The sequence below is a fragment of the Glossina fuscipes genome, unplaced genomic scaffold (assembly GCF_014805625.2).
Source record: "Glossina fuscipes isolate IAEA_lab_2018 unplaced genomic scaffold, Yale_Gfus_2 128, whole genome shotgun sequence".
NCBI classification, from domain to species: Eukaryota; Metazoa; Arthropoda; class Insecta; order Diptera; family Glossinidae; genus Glossina; species Glossina fuscipes.
This window is the reverse complement of record NW_023998471.1, coordinates 1-21732: the sequence shown is the minus strand read 5'-3', so window position 1 is coordinate 21732 and position 21732 is coordinate 1. Positions and strand designations below refer to the sequence as shown.

The following is a 21732-nucleotide window of genomic DNA, read 5'->3' as shown; positions in this document are numbered from 1 at the left end:
ACCCTTAAATTAAAATTCGACACTCCACGCTCATGAAATTCTTTCGTTTTTTGTAAAGTCACATTTCATCATCATTTCAATTTTTAATTTATTTATTCTATTTAATAAAAGAAAGGAACGAAACTATTTTGTCATTTTATTAAGCTCTTGTAAATCTTCTGGCATTAGATCTTTATCACCATAACCCCAGACTTGATTTTTGTGGGCAAACTCATCAGTAAGGAAACGGGAACCGTCTCCGCATTTCAAAGCACGTCGTTTAATCATATCGCACGAAACTAGTTTACCTAGAATGAAATCAACTTTTTTATTCCTTTCGTCTTCTTTTTTGCTTTCATCTCCAATAAAGTTGTTGCACTTACGTCCATTGGCTAGACCAAATTTAGCACAAATGTCTATGAAAGCGGTTGTAACATTTAACTTGTAATTACCGAATTCACCGGTTTTATAATCCCACGGGAAAACGTGATGATAGTTATGCCAACCTTCGCCTAAAGCTAAAAATGATACCATCGGGCTTTCGACGGGGCTAATGTTCCTGAAACGAACGTAGGTAATAATGAAGATAAAAAAAAATGCTTAGTTTCTATACTTTATGCGACAACTTACTTATCATATGGCTTACGGCCCCACATATGGGCGACGCTATTTACAAAAAATGCCACATTTAAGGTGCAACAAAAGCGCATATTAAAATTGATCCAAAATGAACGCCATAAACATTCGTCCCATTGATACCATGGAATCAATGCAGGCAAACCAATCGAACAAATTGCAAACAATGGTATAAACCAACGACGTTGAAACATAACGACCGGATCTCGTTCCAAATCTGACATATCGATAATTTTTCGCTTCTCTACAACCTTAGGATGCGGAGTCAAAAACAGCCAGCCGACGTGAGCAAAAAAGAAACCTCGCTTAGCATTATGCGGATCGGCATCAGTTTCTGAGAATTTGTGATGAATTCTATGATCCAAAGCCCAAGTATACGCATCACGCTATAAAAAAAATACAAAATTTATACAAAAATTTTAAAAACACCTTTAATGAAATTAAAATTACATCCAATCATACCTGACCCGCTATGGTGAACAAGAACATTAACAATATTCGTAATGTTAAAGAAGCATTATATGATTTGTGGGACCACAAACGATGTGCGCCGGCTGTTATGCCAATACCTGAAACCCATATGATAATGATGACTGCAAATATTAAAAATAAAACCAATTAGAATTCAACAACGTAGTGTATACATGTAAAGTTTGGCATTAGAGAGACATGGACCGCCATATTTCATCATCCATCGCTTACTTGATTGAAAAAAATGTATTCTGAAAAGAAAAGCAAAGCAAAAGCCTACCAAACACTACATAGTAAGGAAGCGCAACATTCTATGACACCCGTATAAAACTTATCGTAACACCTTTCCTATAAAATAGTCCACAGTCTGTGAGCTAAGGGACAAAAAGAAATCAAACAAAAACATACATAAATTCTTTTAAGGCGGAAAACGATGGTAGGGAAGATCTTAGGGCGAACCAACGAAGGTTGCAGTAGGAGAAGGATCAGCGTAGTCCAAAATTGCTTCGGAACGATTCAACTTACAATCAACTTGCAATGAAGAAGAGAATGTTTATTATCAAGGGAAAACGAGGAAGGGGCGCTTGCGCTAAAGTAGTATACCTTAAACGGGTAATATCTAACACGTAAGGCGTTTTAATGCGAATAGTGGGGAGCACTTAAAGGTAAAATCGATTCAAGCTAATGACTAAAACTGAACACGATGCGAAATGTTTGCAATGCTTTCAGTACTACGGATTTTGTGATCGCTAACACGTAAGCTAGAAAGGAAAGCAGGTTACCGTTACTTTAATTTTCTATTTAACAAATAGCTAAGCGGATAAAGAAAAAATATTTAAATTTCTGTTCAACGCAAAGTTTGAACAACCGAAGTCTAATTTAAAGCTTTTATATGTAGGCTTAATCACGCCTCCCTACAGTCTTGCGCTGTAAGCACTGTTGTAAAGAAGATTGAGTACCTGCTACCTAATTTTAATGTGATCGCTTTAATATCTTGAGACAAAGGGAAAAAAAGAAACGACCTTAAATTCGGAATTGTAGACAAATGATCAATGAGCTTCCCTCCAATAAAATAGAGTTGCTGCCTGTAATTAGAAGGGAGGTTAGACTAAGACAACCGGATAGTTCTACCTTATCCGCGAGCGGGTAGTACTAGCAACCATCCTTCTTTTTTGCCACCACTCTGGATCTTATTAGTACAAAGCGAACGCGATCGCAGATGTTTCACTTGAAATTCCAACGTCCAGCACACCTATGTCCAGCAAATATTTTCAAATCAATAAAAAAAAATTCCAGAGGGAAAAATGTTATATAACACAACATATGCGAGAAAAAAATAAAAAAGTCGATTAAACTAATTAACGTTCGGTACCGACAAAAGGCACGTAACCACATAAGGGATTAGAAGAAACCCACTCACAATATTGTGTCAATTCTCTATTAACTGTGAACGAAACCAAGAAAGAGTTGAGTCAGTACCTGAAGAGAGTAAAGGAAGCAATTCGAAAGCAGGTCATAGCTTATAGCAGACTCTCAACCAACAAGCAGGCGGATAAGTAGCGCTGGCTAAGTCAACTTCGCCATTCGCGCCAATCAAGTATATCGCGACTCTAAAGCCTTTGCGTTACAAGAACTTGATATTCAATCCCAATCAACGATTAAAGCGATCAATCGAATTGAGTTCGAAAATCAAAAAATCCCGTCATTTTAAATAACTCGCAGCGATAACATCTGTAAACTGTACAACTTATACTTATATTTTCATAGCGGGTAATAGATTCATGAATTCACACTTACCCCAAAGAAATGTTAATAATTTCGCTGAGAACAATAAATAAAAACCATATAAGCCGCCTACGTGTAAAAATAATTGTGCCATTAAATCTAACCATCGTATTTTTGGTTGATGTTCTTCATGGCTTAACGTTTCTTCCATTATGTTTGCTGGCATTAGTGACTCCTTGGCCTTAATTAATTCCTTATAGACGGCATTTTCTTCGTTATAACCTAAATTATCATCTAAGCATTTGGTTTGTACATGTTGTTGCTGTTGCGGTTGTTGTTGTTGTTGTTGTTGTTGTTGTTGTCCATTTAATATATTTTTTTGTTTACGCTGTTTAATACTGTTTTGGTTAACTTCATTGTTATTGCCGTTGCAATCTGTTTCTAATTGTAGTGTTGCCGGTGATGATGATCTATTTAATACACATTGACTAGAAGAACATGTAGGAGGAGTTGTCGTAGTTGCGCTTGATGTTGATGCAATTATTGTTGAGGCGGCAGTTTGTTCCTTAGTTTCATTAGTGATGGGTATCGTCGAAAGGCACATGATGTCGTTATTGCTGTTCTTGTTCTTCTTGTCTGTATAGGTGTGAAAATGAATTAATAAATAAACGTCTGTCTAAATACACAGTCGCAAAAGCACAAACACACGTGCAGACAAACGTATACACAGTTAAATTTGTGAAAATTTTCGTATTACTTGTTAATTAAAATTTCATTTAGTTGAAAAATGAAAGAAATGATGAGCCACGAATGAGATAAAATGTGTGAAATTGATAAAAATAATTTAAAGGCGTTTAGCACTGCCTTATATGTGATGGCAGTCGATGGAATAAGAAACTGTTTTAGGAACGGACAGAGAGAGAGAGAGAGAGAGAAAGAGGGAGAATTATCATGTTCAGGTCATTTACGTTCATAATCGGTCAATCCTTTAATAAGAGCAGGGTATTACAAAATATTGAGAGTAAATTAAAATCCCTTTTAATATATGACAGCGTCACGTATGGAAAGCTAGAACTTTTACTGATAGTTAACATTTTTTTCATTGATCAAAGTTTTATCAAACGAAAGCACGCAAACGCCACCACTATCCTGTTAGGACGAAATTTATTTGCTTTTCGGAGAATTTCGCGACACAAGCTAGATGCAGAATTTCTACTTCTTGAAAAGAATAATAATCCGCTTCATCCCGCAATGCATAGAGCTATTGCTTATTGAAGCTAAAGGTTTCTCCCTGGAAAAATTATAAAAACTAATCGTTATCAATATCAAAAACCAATGTTTAGCAATAGATAATTTCCATCCATCTTCCGATAAGATCAAAGTTGTCAACGGATTAGCACTATTTACATATTTACTTGAAGTGATGTACATCGGAGACTTGTCGCTTGTAGTTTGCCGATTATCTCCTTAGAGGGCCCTACAGAAACGAGAATGAATTGTATTTCGCTTAGGCGACAATTCTCTCTCTTAAAACCCGCCAGTTATTTGCACTCATTCACTAAATAATTACGAAATAATTGTTGAAACGAAATGAGCAAAGAAATATAAATTTGAAAGAGGAACTATCTTCTTCTTCTGCCAATCAACAAATCAACAACAGACGATTTAAGTAAAAAAGTAAGAAAAGGAAGTTTTTCTTAGTAGTGCTTAGATAGGTATTTTATGATCGAACTGAAATGTTGTTAAAAGACAAGCAACACCTGATTGCTTCGATTAAACACATGCTATTTTTTCCCTATATTCTTCCCTTATATTCGTAATTAAAAAAAAAAATACATATATACATACATATATATATATGTATATTTTTAAGCTTAATATTAAGCAATCTTAAGAAGAATCTAAACTAGAATACTTATGTGTAGAATTTAAGGTCATTTTTCACGTTCCAGGTAAAGCTTTTAAACCATAACTGCAGCTTTAATAGGGGGACTAGTACAAGCACTGAAACATTTATTATAAATTCGCATTATTCACGAGGATCATCTGGATGTATAAAAAAAAATCCGAAGCATAAAACAGGAAAGTGTCGAGCGTTTTGCGCGATGACATAAGTTATCTTGCCCAAGAGCGCATAACATAGTCTTGGGAAGCTGTGAACATAACTCAAGTTCTGCTGCATAATACAAGCTGAAAATAGGTAATGTTACTTGTCTTGCTTAATTCAAAAGAAAAAAAAAATGCAAAAATTGTGACGGATAACGAAAAATCGTAGTACGGTCTGGAAGGGTAGTAGAACCATTAACATCGATAATAAAATCGAGTATGCTTGACACTTTTATTTACCCTAACGAGATGAGCACACAAAACTATCGCTAACCAGGTTTTACCAACAACAACTGAGGCAGTTGCTGTAATCATTACCCAATAGATTGCGGCCATTTCCTATCTCTCTGCCTTTTCTTGCCTCTTTCTGATAGTGAAATGCATATATATATATGCACATACAGATTTATAGGTTGGGATAAGGAATTATACTTCCGAAACATAACATAAATTTCAGAGACGGTAGCACTGAAATCGAATCTAACCGGGTCTCCGCGTTAGAAATCATTGGCAGGATAGAATGCAGAATGGCCCAAGGCTTAACAACTGCCCGCTCGGTAAGTAGGTTTTACCCATCCGTGTGTTCTTGGCATCTGTATTTCTTTTAGCTGTAACTGTCTGTTGTAGTCGTCTATTGAGTGTCCGTGGAACGAAAATTTAAAGCTTCGTCATATCACCCGAGCTAGCTAGCTCAGCAATGACGCGTGCGTCCGTCTCTACAATCTTCGCTCCTCTTCAAGTGGCACTTAAGAGTAGTCCAAAAAAATATTACAGTCAACAGCTTGATATTCAGACAAACAGTGAGAATATTCATTACACATTTTCTTCGTCCTGACTAATACCAATTTCAAATGATGACCACTCGTCTCTCTAAACAGAGCTGCCCTTCTTGCGATAAGACGGAAAGGAGAAAATCTATGTGTTGCATAGATAGGCAGGAAAGACGACTTATCCTTTCGATACGAGAAATGTAAGAAAAATATTTAGTTGACACTTGACAAGACTTTGAATATAACATTGTTTGCCATTCTCTTGAAATAAGCTCTTAAAACTAAAGCACGTAACGTGTATGCGCTCGCAACATATTTAAAAAACAATGATAAGGAAATCATTACTTAAGTTTAATTTTTGTATTGTTTGTGACAAAATTTGCAAATCCATTTAACTCATTTTCGAATTTATTGTATAGACAAGTCTATCATTAAGTGTTCATGTTAAACTAGTCGGAGAAATAAGTTCTGACACTAAAGTCTTAAAGCACTAGCAAGGTTATGAGCTTGATTGACAACTCTAGCGCACTGTATTTGACATTTGAACCCATGACCATTAATGTTCAAGTTGGGAGCCTTCGCCGACTCGGCTACTCAGGCGGATACTACTATTTTTTAAAAGATTTTTAACCTCGCAATTGCTAGTTTAGAAAAATGCAGTTAATTACGTCGCTTTTGTTGTGCATCTTATTTAAGGATATTTATAGGTTATGTATAGATGGTCTCTGGCGTATATTTTGACAGCCTGCGAAATGTTTATCATAGCTTACGGAGGAGTAATATTACGATTCCTTAAATACGTACTAATTTTATGTTACAGGAATTAGCCGAATCGGGATTTCACATACGCTCTAGAGGACCCATATCTCTTTTATACTGACACCCTTCACTATAGAAGAATCTAGGTTTTTGGCGGACGGAAGACCGAACTGGATTGTTGTTTCCCTTGAGAAGTGGTTCTAAAAAAAAGGGCTGAATACAAATTGCATTTGAGAGACGAAGCATTTGTTCGTTTCTTTCATGTACAAAACTCAGCATCAATTGCCATTTGCATAGCTATTGTTTTATTTATATTTTCCTTTTTATTTCAAAATCTTCTCTATAAAGTTTAAAAGAGAATTCATTTAAAGTGTACACGCATTCATTAATATTCGCGGCATATTATCAATTCCAATAAATTTAGTTCATGTACAATACATAAAAGCAAATTTTTCGAGTATTTGCACAATATGAGATAGGAGAAGTAATTGTTATGAGGAACTTTGTGTGCATTGTCGGTATCGGTTTTTATTGATAATTTTCAAAATGTCACGCCCTTTCCCACATCGAATGGTTAATATACAAAAGTAATATTCATTTTCTTATAATTTATATTTTTGTCATCCACTATTTGATACATATATATATATATATATGGAGTTTGCACCCATATAAGGTAACAAAGACGTGTATAACTTACAAAAATAATGTATTTTATTTACACATTCCCATGCATCATTCGTATAGACAGTTGTCGTTGTAAAGTAATAATAAGTGATTATAAGCTAAAATCCTCATCGAGATAAAAAGTCATTGGCGGCAAGAGTTTCTGAATTTATGATGGCGTCATAAACGAAAGCAATTATATGGCTATCGCTTGTGTAAGACAAAGTAATTCCATTAGTTAAGCATATTTTTTCAAGGCTACGTTAGGAAAGTAGTGCCGCTTCTGTGAACCCTTCACAAACCCTTCTGTTTTTCAAAAATATTTTCTCTAATTTTACGATTGCTGGACAAAGACGATAGCGCAAAACTAAAAATTTCGAGAGGAACAAATTTTATTAAGAGCAAGAGCAAAACATTTGAATTTTGAAAATTTTCAAAAAACATTTCTTGCTTGCAAAACTTTCATTCATTGTGTACTGTGGAGCATTTTTCAACAAAAACCGCATAAATCGCGAGTTTTCATTCGTCATCATCGCAAAACAAACGAGTGAAAGCTTAAACATCAACTTTCCCTTCTCTCTATTCTCTAGATTGAAAGTATTTGTTACCTGAGTTTTAAAAGAGGTCAACAGTTCGGTCGTTTTGTCAGAAATACGCATTAAAGACTTTAATGGCTGCAGGTTTTTGAGCAGCGTAAGCTTCCAAACCTCCTCCTATTTTTTTAATTCTCTTAAGTCAAAACAACGACGAAAAGAAGTTTCCAGTGGGATTGTTTCTGGAACGAATGACTTGTCGGTGTAAATGTATTTCTTTCTTAACTCTTCGAATCCTTGCTTCCATTTAAAAATGCAATAGCATAGAAGAGACTTTGGTCAGCAGATCATTTTTGGTCTTTTTTTACCGAATTTCTTAAAAAAAAAAAAAGAAAAGAAAATCTTTGCTTTAGGCTTTGCTTCGGACTTGATGATCAAGCTTGATCCTTTAGAGAATACAGGTCCGCAGTACATTTTAAATGCTGAACTCATATTATGTAAGAACATTATTGATTTTCATTAAGAAGAAGGATTGTAATAACGACTTTTATAGAAAAGGATTTGTTTGGTTTTGAGGCAAATTGTTTAACGAAGATTCATTCACTCTGCACGTAGTTTGTATATCGTATATACATTCTAAGATATTTTTAAACAATGTGGCAACGTCTTTCGAGTTAATCTGCTAAAGCCTTTTTTTTGTAAGGTTTCTTTAAACCTAAAAATTGAGATATTCAAAGCCAAATTCAAATTATAGAGTCTCTAATTTGAGGAATATGCAAAAATTATCAATGTCAAATTATGTTTGCTTTGAACCCGATCGATTTAGAATCATTTGGTGAATCGATTTAAGCTTGTCTGTCTGTCTGTCCGATGTCTCTCCACGTATTTTGGTCTTCAATCTACACATAGCCATTTTTAAAATATTTTCGAGAACGAACCCTATGGGAAATGGATTGGATCGAGCACTCCTCATATAACTTTTCATTTCAAAATTACGAAAATATTTCGACAAAAACTGGTAAGCAAGAGTATTTTGGCATTCTAAATTGATGAGAAAAGTTTGGATCGAATGGAGCAATTTTTTGAATCACTTCCATTACAAGAATTAAGTGTTAAGACTCGCGACTGCCAAGTCTGTGTGCCATAGAGTTTACTTTTCTCGTAGTTACATTGAGTGCTCAGTCGGTGAAGGCGTAACACTTATCGATTCGACACACTTACACTAGGCTACGAACGATTCCTTATCTCTTTCTCTTTCTTCACTTTTTTCTGACCATCACCGTATTACGCGAATAGGGCACATCACATGAGTGCTTGGTCATATAAAAAAAAAAAAAACGTTCCTAAGAAAACTAAGCATTCATGTCACAAAAACTTCTAATTTTCAATATTTTATGGAAATAAATTGCACCAAATTCAGACCACATAGATGTGGTTTTTGAAATCCACCCCATATAAAAATAAGCCCGTCGACAGCAAGGAGCGTCCATGTTTAATATTTTGTGAGGAAAATAGGTCCTTAATAGAAAATGGAGGAAAGTGAATTAATTCTACTAAATTTGAACCATATGGATCCATATTTTTGGCCTCATTCCCCTTAAGGATTTCCATGAAAAATTACACTTTATGTTGCACAAAAGGTTAATTTTCAATAGTTTATATATATGCACGCAGGTCGGATCATATACATCCATCTTGCCTTTATGTGGAATGAATATATATTCGTCATAAACTCTCCGATACTCCGATTTGTACATATTGCAGTTACTTAAAAAGGGTAACGTACATCCGATATATGATGGCTATAATACGAAAATTTGTGCTCACATAGCTAACCTTTTATTTAACCTAACTTTATGTAAACTTCAATACGTATTATTAATATAAATTTATGATATCAGTTGACATAATGCGATGACTTCACACTAATACGAAGTGTTGTTGTAAAAATAAGAAAAAAAAAAAAAAAAGAATAAAAATTAAGAGAATTTTCATCGCATTAGTCAACAGAAAAATTATGCGTAAAGAAAATGATTGAGGCGGTGATTAGGAAAACACATTGACAACGTTTTGAGATCATGGATGACATAAGTTAGTTATTATTCATAAACCGCATTCAAACTAACCAAGCGTGTATTCTTCATCGCTTTGAACAATGAAATTTCAGTTATTTGTAGCAATTACTTTATTAATATATTTTATTAATTTTCATATATTAATGTATATATATATACATATATATATGTGTTTAGCATACTTATTTTATATGAATTTTTTGAAAATACTAACCGCCTTAGCGTATTTACAAGACATAACATATAAATGTTATTGTGTTGTTTTTAACACTTGTTGTTACTTTTCACTCACTCGCAATATTTATTCACAACAGATATTGCTCGGTTTATTTTTTTTTTTAATTTTTCATTTATTTATTTACTTTTCTTCTTTTAATTTTTTTTATTTTATTTATGCGGCTTTGACTTTGCAAAACGAACTCTCTCAACTGACTGGCAGTTAAAGAATTTACTTGACTTTCTATTGCCTAACAGCTCAAGTCAAGCAAACATTCATTCAAAAAAAAAAAAAAAAAAAAAAAAAAAAAAAAAACAAAAAAAATGTAAAATATCCCCAGTACGACACAACTTTACCAACGAACTATTGGAGAGTAAACAACACTAGACTTCATACAATTCTTAGCGTAACGGGATGAGGTAGATATTCGCGCCGCTACTAACAAAACCCTCTTGTGCTTTATATCCCTATCTCTATCTCTATGTATATCTCTCGCTCTCTTTTGCTGTTTTCGTTTGCTTATCTAAAAAACTGTAGCGATGTGGGTGCAAATTTGTAAATATTATAATATCACAGAATGGATACGAGTTTCTATTAAAGATATTGAAAGCCTTTATTTGGCTGATTGGCCGGCATCACTAACATCTTTAAGTAAAATTATGACATAATAGAATATTAATACCAGCTGTTGAAAATATAACAATTATGGCCATTCCATACCATATATATTATATAAATATATATATACATATATATATATATATGTATACATATATATGCATTCGTTATACAAATTGTATACAAAAGTTCAAACCGACTATTTTCTATATTTATGTTTTTATAGTGATATTTTTACTTATATTAATCCTTGTGTGTGTTATTAATTTTATTAAAAATAAGTCAACTCTAGATTATAGATGGCTCCTGGCCACACCACATTTTCGTTAGTCCGTCAAATTTTAAGGTGGACGTCCTCCTAGCTTTATTTTATTTATTTTAATTTTTTTTTTTTTTTTTTTTTTTGTAAGATGGAAACAAAATAAAAAGATTTAACGATAGTAGATTAAGTTAAAAGATGTTACCTGTCAACGCCTATCTCTTCACAGCGAACTAAAATTTTCTTGAATTAATTACATTATTTCTATGCAAGTGTGTGTGTGTATTTTAACATTCTTTTCAATCCAGGCGAAATCTATGGCTACATCTATGTAGCGTCAGCGTACTGCCCCAACTAGTGGCCCTGCGGAAAATCACAATAGAATTGCTTTCGCATTATCCTAAAACGGATTCTTATTGATCACTCATTCGTATTATACAATCTTTGTGTATCTGCCAATCGTAATAAAATCAAAACCCAAGTTAAGGAATTATTTTTAATAACAAAAAGGCCTCCCTCCGGCCATTTTAATGATAAAAAGGGGAATTGACGAAAGGCATCCCCTTTGGCCTATATAAATCCCTATACTACAATAAAATCGAGAATTTTCTCTATAAAATGATAATATAAAAAGGATTTGACGGAAGGCTTTTTACCCTTTTTGCCTATACTTATTGAACATATATCCACGGATGCCTAGCGGTAATGGTGGTAATTGATCAACTGCGCTTGTGGAAACCTTATGGTGGAAGCAAGCGCATTTTTCTTTCCACTTTTTGAACGCATATAGTTAATCAATTTGTGAGCCCTGACTACTGGGTACGGCCCTTAGGGGAGTACTCGTGGTGGTTGTGGTTGGCAGTTCCAAGCCAAAGTGGAACAATCGAGTGCAGCTAGGCGTCACCACTGACCAGAATGGGGTTTATTGATCCATACGCAATAAACCGTTCTGGACTCTGATCCTGCTTAGGGCCCTACTCTGTGGGGATTGTCTAACTCGCCAGGGTGCGTATATTACGCTTAAAGTGGCTTGGGCCACCGTGGGGTTAAGCCTTTCAGGCAGCAACCCACGTTAAACCCATGCCACAGAATCTGTAACTGCCAATTTCTCTATCGCTGTGTACATTTAGTTTATGTTTTTATATATATTTGTATATGCATCAATGTCTATATGTCGATACTTCTTCTCATTGACCGCTTCGCATTATCTTAGGATGGATTCCTATTGATCGTTCAATCCTACTGTATAATCTATTCTTATCTGTCAATACCTCTAAATCTCTTCCTACATTTATTTCTATATTTTCATCCATATTTATATCTGCATCAATATTGGTATCTATACATTTCTTCTCAATGACGTTATGGTAACGCGTTAACAACTAGTGTTCGTAGGATCACTGTGGGAAAAAATCGCTCTAAAGCCGCTCTCGCATTACCTCGAGATTGGTTCTTATTGATTGTTGATCCTCACTGCATCATCCCACGTATCCCGTGCTCGCATGAAATTAGGAGTTCGCATATCGCCCTTGTGTGGCTTTCCGTCAACATGATCGTTAATAGGTTACATGGTGTAATTTTTATCTCCAAAGATCTGGTCAGCATGTTTCTCAAAGAAACTCAAGCAGGACAGGCAAGCACAGTGCTCTCCTCATCTTCGTTTCTTCTTCGTTATCTGCTCATAGATTAAAATGATAGTGATAACTTGAGAAGTTTCCATGGCCAGTCTAGAACTTGGGCTTCGAAAAACTTTCGCTGTTGCCTTTTTGTTTCTCACCTATTGCTCAAGTTCGTCGATTAGGCTGTGGACTCACATTACTTTCAAATCCTTGTTGCCACTCTGTTAATAAATTTTGTGAGATAGTTGTACTCAATTTGCAAACGACATCGTTAGCTTGTTTTTTTTTTCCTTTTTCTTTCTTTATCCCTAGGTATGCATATATCTAACTTTATACCTATGTATAACATTTATATGTACGTCTGCATTTCTATTTTAAAATATTGAAAATTTGTAAACTGTCTCATGATATCGAAATGTGCTCATTTTGGCATACCCTTTACATGTAAAGTATGTATATGAATTAATATCTATTTTGAAAAAAAAAATATTGCTTTGATTAGAAATTGCATTTAATTGCAATTTTTTTGCTTTTGTTTTATTTATCAATTAATCGATCTATTGACTTTGTAACAAGTTATAGGTGTATACACATACATGCATACATATGCGCTTACACACATATATGCAGTGTATATCTTCTTAAGGACGACCTTTCTCATAAATTTGTATACCTATTTAGCAATGTTTGTGTGACCCCACCTTTGCAAAAATCCGGTTGAGTTTAGAAGCTTGGCTTAAAAATATTTCATAAGGAAAATGGTCAGAATACGTAAATAACTGGACCATCGCATATCATACAAAAACGTAGCATACTTTCAAGCTGAGCTTTAGCTTTAGCTCAACATCTGAGCTTGTTAGTAGGTGATAGTGTCAAAAGCAGAATACCTTAAGTATTTAAAAGGTCAAAATTGCTATAGTCGTCTGATTTCATTCATTCTCCACCTATTACTTTTTATTCCATTTCTATTTATTTATTGTTTATTTATATCTATATATACATATATATCTATATATATACGTATAAGTATATTGAAAATATTTCTAATAAAATACGATATACGATGCAAGATGTACTTTTGCTAGGTACTAAACTGTCGACTTTAGCTAAAATTAAGAATTTCATGTTTTGTATTTAATACATTATTCATGTGCATGTGTTTACATACGCTTGAATACATTAAACAATTCGCTCTATTTTCATTTTCGTATTTATTGCTTTATTTATTGCATTTTGACATTTGTGATTACTTATAATTTTCAATACATATACATATTTTAAAGCGGGAATATGCTTTGTTCTCTCTTCTATATATGACAGTTTTTGATTTTACACGACATCAAACGCGTTTAAACGGTTAAAAGATAAGGTTAACGTTTACTTCAATCATTATTGTTTCATTGACTTTATCTGGGCATGTATCTGCTATTAAATAACATAATTATATATGAGGTCTTATCAAGCAAATTTTTATTTTTATCTTTATGACTGTACTGTCTTTATTTATTTATTTATTTTATTTTTTAATGATAAAATATAAAACGAACAAGTTCAAAAGTAGTCTACTACACGCTACACTCTATTCCTTATTACCTACCTTTTTTGTAAATTACTTATTAAATTGTATTTGTTTTTCTTCAATTTTTTTTTTTTTTTTTTTTTTTTGAATCGGGGAACCGAGATAAACACACCGGATAAGGGGTAGTGGACGCCAGTAGTACTAGAACCGGCTGAATAAGTATTAAGAGCGTATACGATTCAACTCATTCAATCGATAAACGAAAAAGATAAGCGTCCCTAAGCGTTAATACTTAGAAATTGTATTTCATTATTATAAAATTTCTACCCGTCAACCGTCAACAATAATCGTAAAGATTACGAACTGATTATTAGATGAGTCATGTATTAATAGGAAATTTTTATTTTAATACTTATGCCACTTTTGAAATGAACGCTTTAAATTTAATATTAAAAATGTGATTTAATGTGCGAATGTTATATTTGTATTTCACATCATAAAAAAAAAAAAATTGCAAACGAAAAATTCGAATCACATATTACAAAGTATCAGAAACGGCATAGGGAAGCTTCAAAAGAAAAGCCATAAACAAATTTCTGCCTTTTGGAAAAAAGCAAAAAAAGCTCTTATAATCTTAAAACGAGTTTTGCATATCTATCACATCACGTAGAAAGTATTTAATAATAAAGACTCAGTCATAATGTATGACCTAAAAAAAAGCAAAGAATTTTAGTCAATACATGAAACGTATGAAAGAATCGTGTTCATCCAAGGACTTGCTCTACGAATGTATTAACTCAATTTTAATGGCTTCAATAGGAGGAAAATTACGGACCAGCAGAACTATAAAATATCAGGTGAGACCACCTCATCTTGATCAAACGAGTATAGAGATTCCAAATCGCATCTATGGACATCGAATACGAGTAGAAAAAAAAAGTTATTCCATTCAGTTATATAATGGAAATATTCTTTTAACAAAAATGAAAAGGTGTTAAAAGGGTGCAAGTAAACATAACCTGCAAGACGACAAACCAGCTATCTTAACGAGGCCTTTTAAACCCTTAATAAATTTCTGTTAAATAAAGTCCCGAAAAGACTCAAACAAAACAAGAATGTGAAGCTATATTTAAATGTAACAAGCAAGAGGACAAACCAGCAATGTTAACAGAGGTCTGTTAAACCAATAACAAATTTCTCTTAAATAAAATCCAAGTTGGTGCAAAACCCAAAAGGGCATCAAGTTATACTAAAATATAACTTGCAAGAAGGCAAACCAACAATCTTCACGGAGGTCCGTTACGGCCTAACAAATTTCTGTCAAATAAAGTCCTAGAAAGACTCAAACTAAAATATAGTTACAACAAAAGTATTTCATTAATTAATTAAAATTTGGTATAAAAAATCTTGCACTATGTCAAATGTGAATTTAAAATATGAAATTTTACGTTGACGCTGTAGCCAAACTAAACACTGCGGAAAAATGTTAATAATATTACATGAACTCTTGATCAATAAACCCTTCGGCGATGCACAGTTTATATTCAGTTTTGCTTAAAAAACATGTTATTTGAAAATTCAGTCTATATGAACCAATATAGGGGCAACGTTCGGAGAGTCGGTGGCCAAAGCGAGCATTGCGGCAACGTAAAACTAGTATGTTAACAGACTTCTAAATTTAATGTTTAGCTTGATCCAAAAAACATGTTTTACATTTCTCCCCCCCCCCTCTCACCCCCTTTTTTGTGTTTATCATTAATTAGAAATAAACTGAAGAAAAGATTTAAGAAATCATCGTTCCACAGCTCTTCCAAAGCTTTGTCTTCGCTTTTAGAAGATAAAAATTTTGAAATCGAGATAATATTAAAGCCCTCGGAAGCTTTTTAGGACAAATATGTTCAATATTTTTAAGAATATATTGAAAAACAAACTTTTATTTAATTAATGAATGTAAGGTTAGTCAGGCATTTTTATACTTATCGCTGAAGGATAAAAGGGTATGTTGGTTTGTCAAAATATTTGCAACACCTAAAAGGAAGCTTCGGAGACATCATAAAGTATATATATATTCTTGATCATCATCAAATTTTGAATTGATGTAAGCACGTCTGTCTGTCCGCCTGGCTAATGCCTGCAGTAAACATGCTCCTGCACGCAAAAATTAAGTTATCGACTTCAAGTTTGCCAGAAACATTGGAAGTTCTTGCACGAGGGTTGGCATTGAAACTGGACCTAATCGCAGGACACGGCTACAGTACTACGTGAAGCGAGGGCACCTCTGTGCTTCAAAAAGAATCAAAATAAAATGGTTTTTCGTTCGTTACTCACAAAGTACAGTCTACCATAATTTGAACGTACATTCTATAAACCATGCTGTAATATCTGTACAAAAATGAAAGAAATCGACCATGCCTACTCAATTTTTTAGTGTGTCATAATTTCAGTTGTTCCAAAAATCTTTATATAATACGCAGAAGCAAGCTTCACAAACCCCGTAAAGTATATAAATTTTTTTCCCGGTTCAAACTTGGAAAATTCCTTCTGTCCGTTCCTATGTCCATCTGTCTATTTGCGCAACAGTGCAGTGTGGGTAGTGAAAATTCTCTCATTAGTGAAAAAGAAGATATCGTCTACAAACTTGCAAAAATCCCTATAAAAAGACCCTAACCGGTCAAAAGACACGCCTACGCAACAAAAAATGGTGAACATCTTTGCTTTCCGTGTTGTTGTACTTGTTATTAGGTCACGACCGAAGATAATTTTCTTACTTGTCGTTTATCACTTTTAAGAGGTTTTGTAAGAAGTCTCAAAGTAAAAGTGAAGAAGAAATTATTTGTCTTGGTGTTCGTACGCTTGCAAGCAGTTTATGAGACACGCAATAAATTAAATTCTTTGCTTCGCTTTGGCAAACTAATTCAATCTATGATAAAGCAAGTAAGAACATGATAGTCGGTGAAGTCGGAACAATGCATACTCCATACCACTTTACACAAGTATAATTCTTCATTTATTTTGGCGACAACATGTCAACAATTAAAATTTGTTTCCCAGCCGAAAATAGAAACTAAACGGATCGAAGTTTAGCAAAATTAATATTCTTGTCAAAGAGCTTGTAATCATCCACCTATTTGCATAATAAAGTGTTCGAAATTAGACTTTGTTGCGATGGGACTTATTTTCAATAAATATCCTTGTACGTGGTGGGATCTGAAAAATCCAACCAAATATGGCATTAGTTAGCTTCCATGTCAATCAATCAATCAATTTTCAATCGATTGATCAATTTTCATAGTAACAAATTAAAGAAGATAGCTTTATGTCAGTCAGAATCCTTACACAGGCAATGCAGTACATAAAATAGACCGGCATTATCCAACTTTGGGACACTTCATTTTATAATGGTCTACTTCTCATATTGAAATATTGAAAATTAATCGGTTAAAGGCGTACATTTCGTACGTACGAAGAGTCGTAGAAGACGGCGTTCAGCACGTGCGGGCTGTACATCGAGAAATTTTGAACATTTCCATTCTTTTCCAGCAAATTTCATTATCTGGTTGTAAAAATGGTCCAATCCAGTTCATTTTCTAGCGAAACCCAGGCATCCCTGTGCCAAAATGCGGGCTTGTATCAAATTTCTCGGAAAAGATCAAAGTATCTGAAACGGACAGACGTACATATTTAAATCACTTCAGAAAATAATTCTGAATGAACTACTATAACGAAAAGTGAATCTATCTTAAACCTTTCGGGGCGTACAAACCTTAATAAACCCTGCATCACAACTGGTGTGGGGTATAAAGAAAGCCGTAAAGAATAACAAAAATACATTAATTTGTTAATTAGTTTAGTGAATCGTGTGGCCGTAAAAGCATTTACACATTTCGATTTAGACCGTTTTACCTTTCACGTTACGAACACCAGATTGAAGTGACTAAAGCACGTTTGCAAAAATTCGGAGAAAGTAAGCGAAGCGCTTTTACGATCATGTTTACCTTCAAATATTTTAGTATAGGCGTTGCTCGATCAAAACGAAGGATAGTGACGACTTAAAGATATGCTAACGATAGTTCAAAAAAGAAAAGTTGATTAATGATGCTTTGATTTACTTCTATGAAGTGTAAAGTCTCGAAAAAAAGAGGTTTTGACCATTTTTTTGGATATGGAAGGGAAGGTCTTGCTATAACATTATTCTGGGAAGTTTTTAAATCCATCTTTAATTATAATAAGAAAAAAATTTTCGAAAATTATGAAAAAATTACAACAAAGAAGCCGTTTTGCCAATGTCAAGGACTCTGCGGCACGCAGTGTAATTGATGCGAGTATGAAACCAAACAAAAAAGCCGAAACCATTCAATGTAGGGCTTTTTAGAGACATGGTTTTTTTTTAAGATTGACAGGTATTTGAATGAGAAAAGCAAACAAAAAAGGAAAAGAAAACAATTTTTTTTAAACTAGTGTTTAACTTATCAAAAATAGGTTACGACTTCCTCTTTGTTATTGAAAAGATGTAGTAAAAAATATAAGCTCAACGTGCCGTTTAAAAAAAGGGTGTTACGAGATAATCGGTTTCTAAATAACGGAATATGTTGTAGAAAATGTTTTACGCTAAACCACTTGTGGTACAAGGATGTATATAAGTTTGTGCGGACATTTGCCACATCCAGAAGGACCTGAGATAGAACTCCGTTTTATTGTAGCGATCGTTCCAAAATCATTCTCTAAATCGGTCCAAGCCTACTTGGCACCCAACAGGGTGAAATTTTTGCGATATTTTGATCAAATTTGGTTTACTAACGCGTTTTAGGCCAAAGAACGCTATTGATAATGGCTCGGATCAGACCACTTTTTCGCCTCATTTTGAAAAGTCATTGAACGATTAGCTATAGAGTGGTGTAGGATATTTAATGGTGAGCGCTGGCCTACTATAGCGTTTTTACAAATTTTTTTATTACAACGGATTTTTTATTATTTTCTTCCATTAGTCCCGGGAGGATGAAACTTTGCTTCCGTGTTGAAGAATTCTCTCTACGCTCGCTTTTCTCGAAAATCGTACGCTAAATCTTTTAAGGAGAGAATCGAACGAAATGATAGAGAAAACGACATGATTCTATAATCGAATTCATGACGGTGAACGAATGAAGTATGAGTTGAGCTGAAATCACTCCCATCTTCATATCTACTTACCGCTTATCGTCAAAATAATGGGTTATATTGAAAAGTCTTCGCGGTTTCCAGCTTCTTACTGCAACTTGCTCTTTTTAAAGGATTCCAAACTGTCCTGTCATTAATGTCTAGTACCTCCGCTTTTTCGCGACAGCTTGTATACCGGTCTTGTTCGACCAGTTGCAAAATTTCATCGCCTTTTTCGACCAAACTGAGCTGCATTTTTGACATCGATCTTTCTGAAACCGAATCGAGTAATCTAGTCGTGGGCCCTTCATTTACTCACAGCATCCTTATCGTACACTTCACATTTTTCTTTTCAGTCTTTTTACCTTTTTCATAGTAAAAAAGCAACACATAGCGTATTTCTTCAGATATTTTACTCATTTTCGAATCAATATAACTTTTTATGCGAGCAAAAAATTCGAAAGCTGTCTTCACAAAAAATATAGGCTGAAATGTGACCTTTTACGCACATGTTCGTTCGAGGCTATCAGGTAAGCAATATATAGGCATCACAGAAAACATCCCGCTAGGCTTTTTCAATGTAACCTAAGATTTCTATTACGAAATGTTTTGAAATAAACATAAGTTCTTTCTAACGATATTGTATTCGAATTAACATTAGGTAACTCCTTAGGATGATATCAAAACGTCCGCAATTTCCAGGAAAAATTTTCTTTCATGAACTTTTGTCCCCACATTCTAGAAGGTTTAAAGTTTCTGCTAAACCAAAACAAATAATTTTTTCTGAAAAATTTACATTAGGGTTACATTAAGGTTAGGGTTATGATAGGGGTGTACTAATTTTGTTTTTTTCCAAAATATATGTAACACACAAATGGCGGCTCAGAGGCCCTGTAAAATATATATATTCTTGATCAGCATGAAATTCTGAGTTAGTTTAACCATGTCCGTCCGTCTGCGTGGTATGAGTTGTTGGCATTCTCCTGGTGGCAGAAATGAAGATATCGATTTCAAATTAGGTAGAAACATTGGAGGCTTCGGCATACAGATTGGTATTGAAAATGGGCCAAATCGGTCCGAGCGGAAGCGGGCAGTGGAGTGTAAACCGAACACAACTCCGTATTTCTTAACAAACATTTTTTGATTTTTGCTCGTTATTTGGAAATTATTGAAGTTAGACGGGTGAAACTTTCCACATTTGCTTTACAAAACACTTTACTCTCTAGGTCGAAAAATGGAACAAATCGTGTCCACGCAAAGTTACGAGCAAGTAAATTTAATTTTTTTCACATTTTTGAGGTTAAATGGTCATTTATAATAAGGCAAACAAGACTATTTTGTACACTCCTCAAATGAAGATATATTATCTGCCTAAAAATGGGTTAATTTTAAAATGACTTTGACAAAGACCGCGAGTGCTATTTTCTGACAAAAAAAACAGCGATACAGGTATCAAATAGAACAACTTGGAGAGTAGAATGCAAAAAACATAGTGGTGGGCGTGCAAGATTCGGCGCGTGCCGAATATAGCTTCCGTACTTATTATATTTTTTTTTCGGAAGATCGGGAAATTTCGATATATTCTATAGTTAATTAACGCGAAAGAAGTACTTAAGTATATCATTTTCAATAATATTAATTAAGTACATTTTTGAAATAATTTTTCCCTGAAAATTACTCGCAAGATTAGATACAGAATACGTGAGCTATAAGGAATAACTGTTGATAACATGCACTTCTCTTATGCATTTACATTGACTTCCCTTCATATATATACAGGCGTCCACCACATAGCGCGGTAGCTGTAGAAGACGGTTTCGATCCATTGCGGTACAAAATTTGTGAATATTTTAACACGATTTCAAAAAATCGAATATGCGTTTTCTTCAATTGAGTTTTATTTTTATTATACTCTACACCACTTACGATGCAGGATTTGTTAAGTTTGCGCGGACGATAGTAACATTCAAAATGACTTGAAAGGAAACCACCTTCTATTAGACCGAGATAAGCTTGTCTGTCCGTCTCGCCGTTTTCAATAGCAGCCTACGTGCAGAAACTTCGAATGCTTCTACGAAATTCAAAGTCGATATCTTCTTGTTTGCGACCAGGAGAGCGTTAACAATACACACATCACAGAGAATTTTATACGGACGGACATGGCTAAATTAACTCAGAATTTCACACTGGTAAGGTATCTGAAACTTCATTTTCGGAAAAAAACAAAATAAACCTTACAGCGGTGGATAGAAAAGGTAAGAAAATTATATTCGTTCGTCACGTTATCGTAAAAAAAAGAATGAAATTTTAATACACTATAATATTGAATGGGCGTGATTGATCTTTTCTATTTTCAGAATAAAAGTGGAAATTTATACAGTGCATGTACTATAGTTTATGAGCAAAAAACATGATAGCAAACGAATGGGCGTTGTAGACGAGTCCTTTGAAATGTTCAGGCAATTTTCAAATTCTCGTGGAAGTTTGCAGATGATATCTTCATTTTTGCGCACGGAAGAATCTTTACTACAGATATTACAAGGATGTGCAGACGGATGTCTTTCTATTCATCTGGGCAAACGAACAGACAGACATGCTTAGATATATTCCGAATCTGTAACTGCCCAAGAATTCATATAAATTGTGG

At 34.1% G+C, this 21732-nt stretch overlaps 1 protein-coding gene across 2 annotated transcripts; it reads right to left on the bottom strand.

The window, feature by feature from the left end:
- Nucleotides 1–75: 75 nt before the first annotated feature.
- On the bottom strand, nt 76–10219 carry LOC119640847 (acyl-CoA desaturase). Of its 2 annotated transcripts, none has more exons than XM_038039111.1 (6): nt 9935–10219; nt 2884–3447; nt 1078–1208; nt 610–1001; nt 363–538; nt 76–287 (listed from the first exon to the last, which is right to left on the bottom strand). In XM_038039111.1, the coding sequence occupies exons 2-6, from the start codon at nt 3413–3415 to the stop codon at nt 124–126; spliced, it is 1395 nt and encodes a 464-aa protein (XP_037895039.1). In that variant the 5' UTR covers nt 3416–3447; nt 9935–10219; the 3' UTR covers nt 76–123. The 2 variants fall into 2 exon arrangements, with proteins under 2 accessions (XP_037895039.1, XP_037895040.1); XM_038039112.1 differs by lacking the exon at nt 9935–10219 and adding an exon at nt 9772–9860.
- Between the last annotated feature and the right edge of the window lie 11513 nt (nt 10220–21732).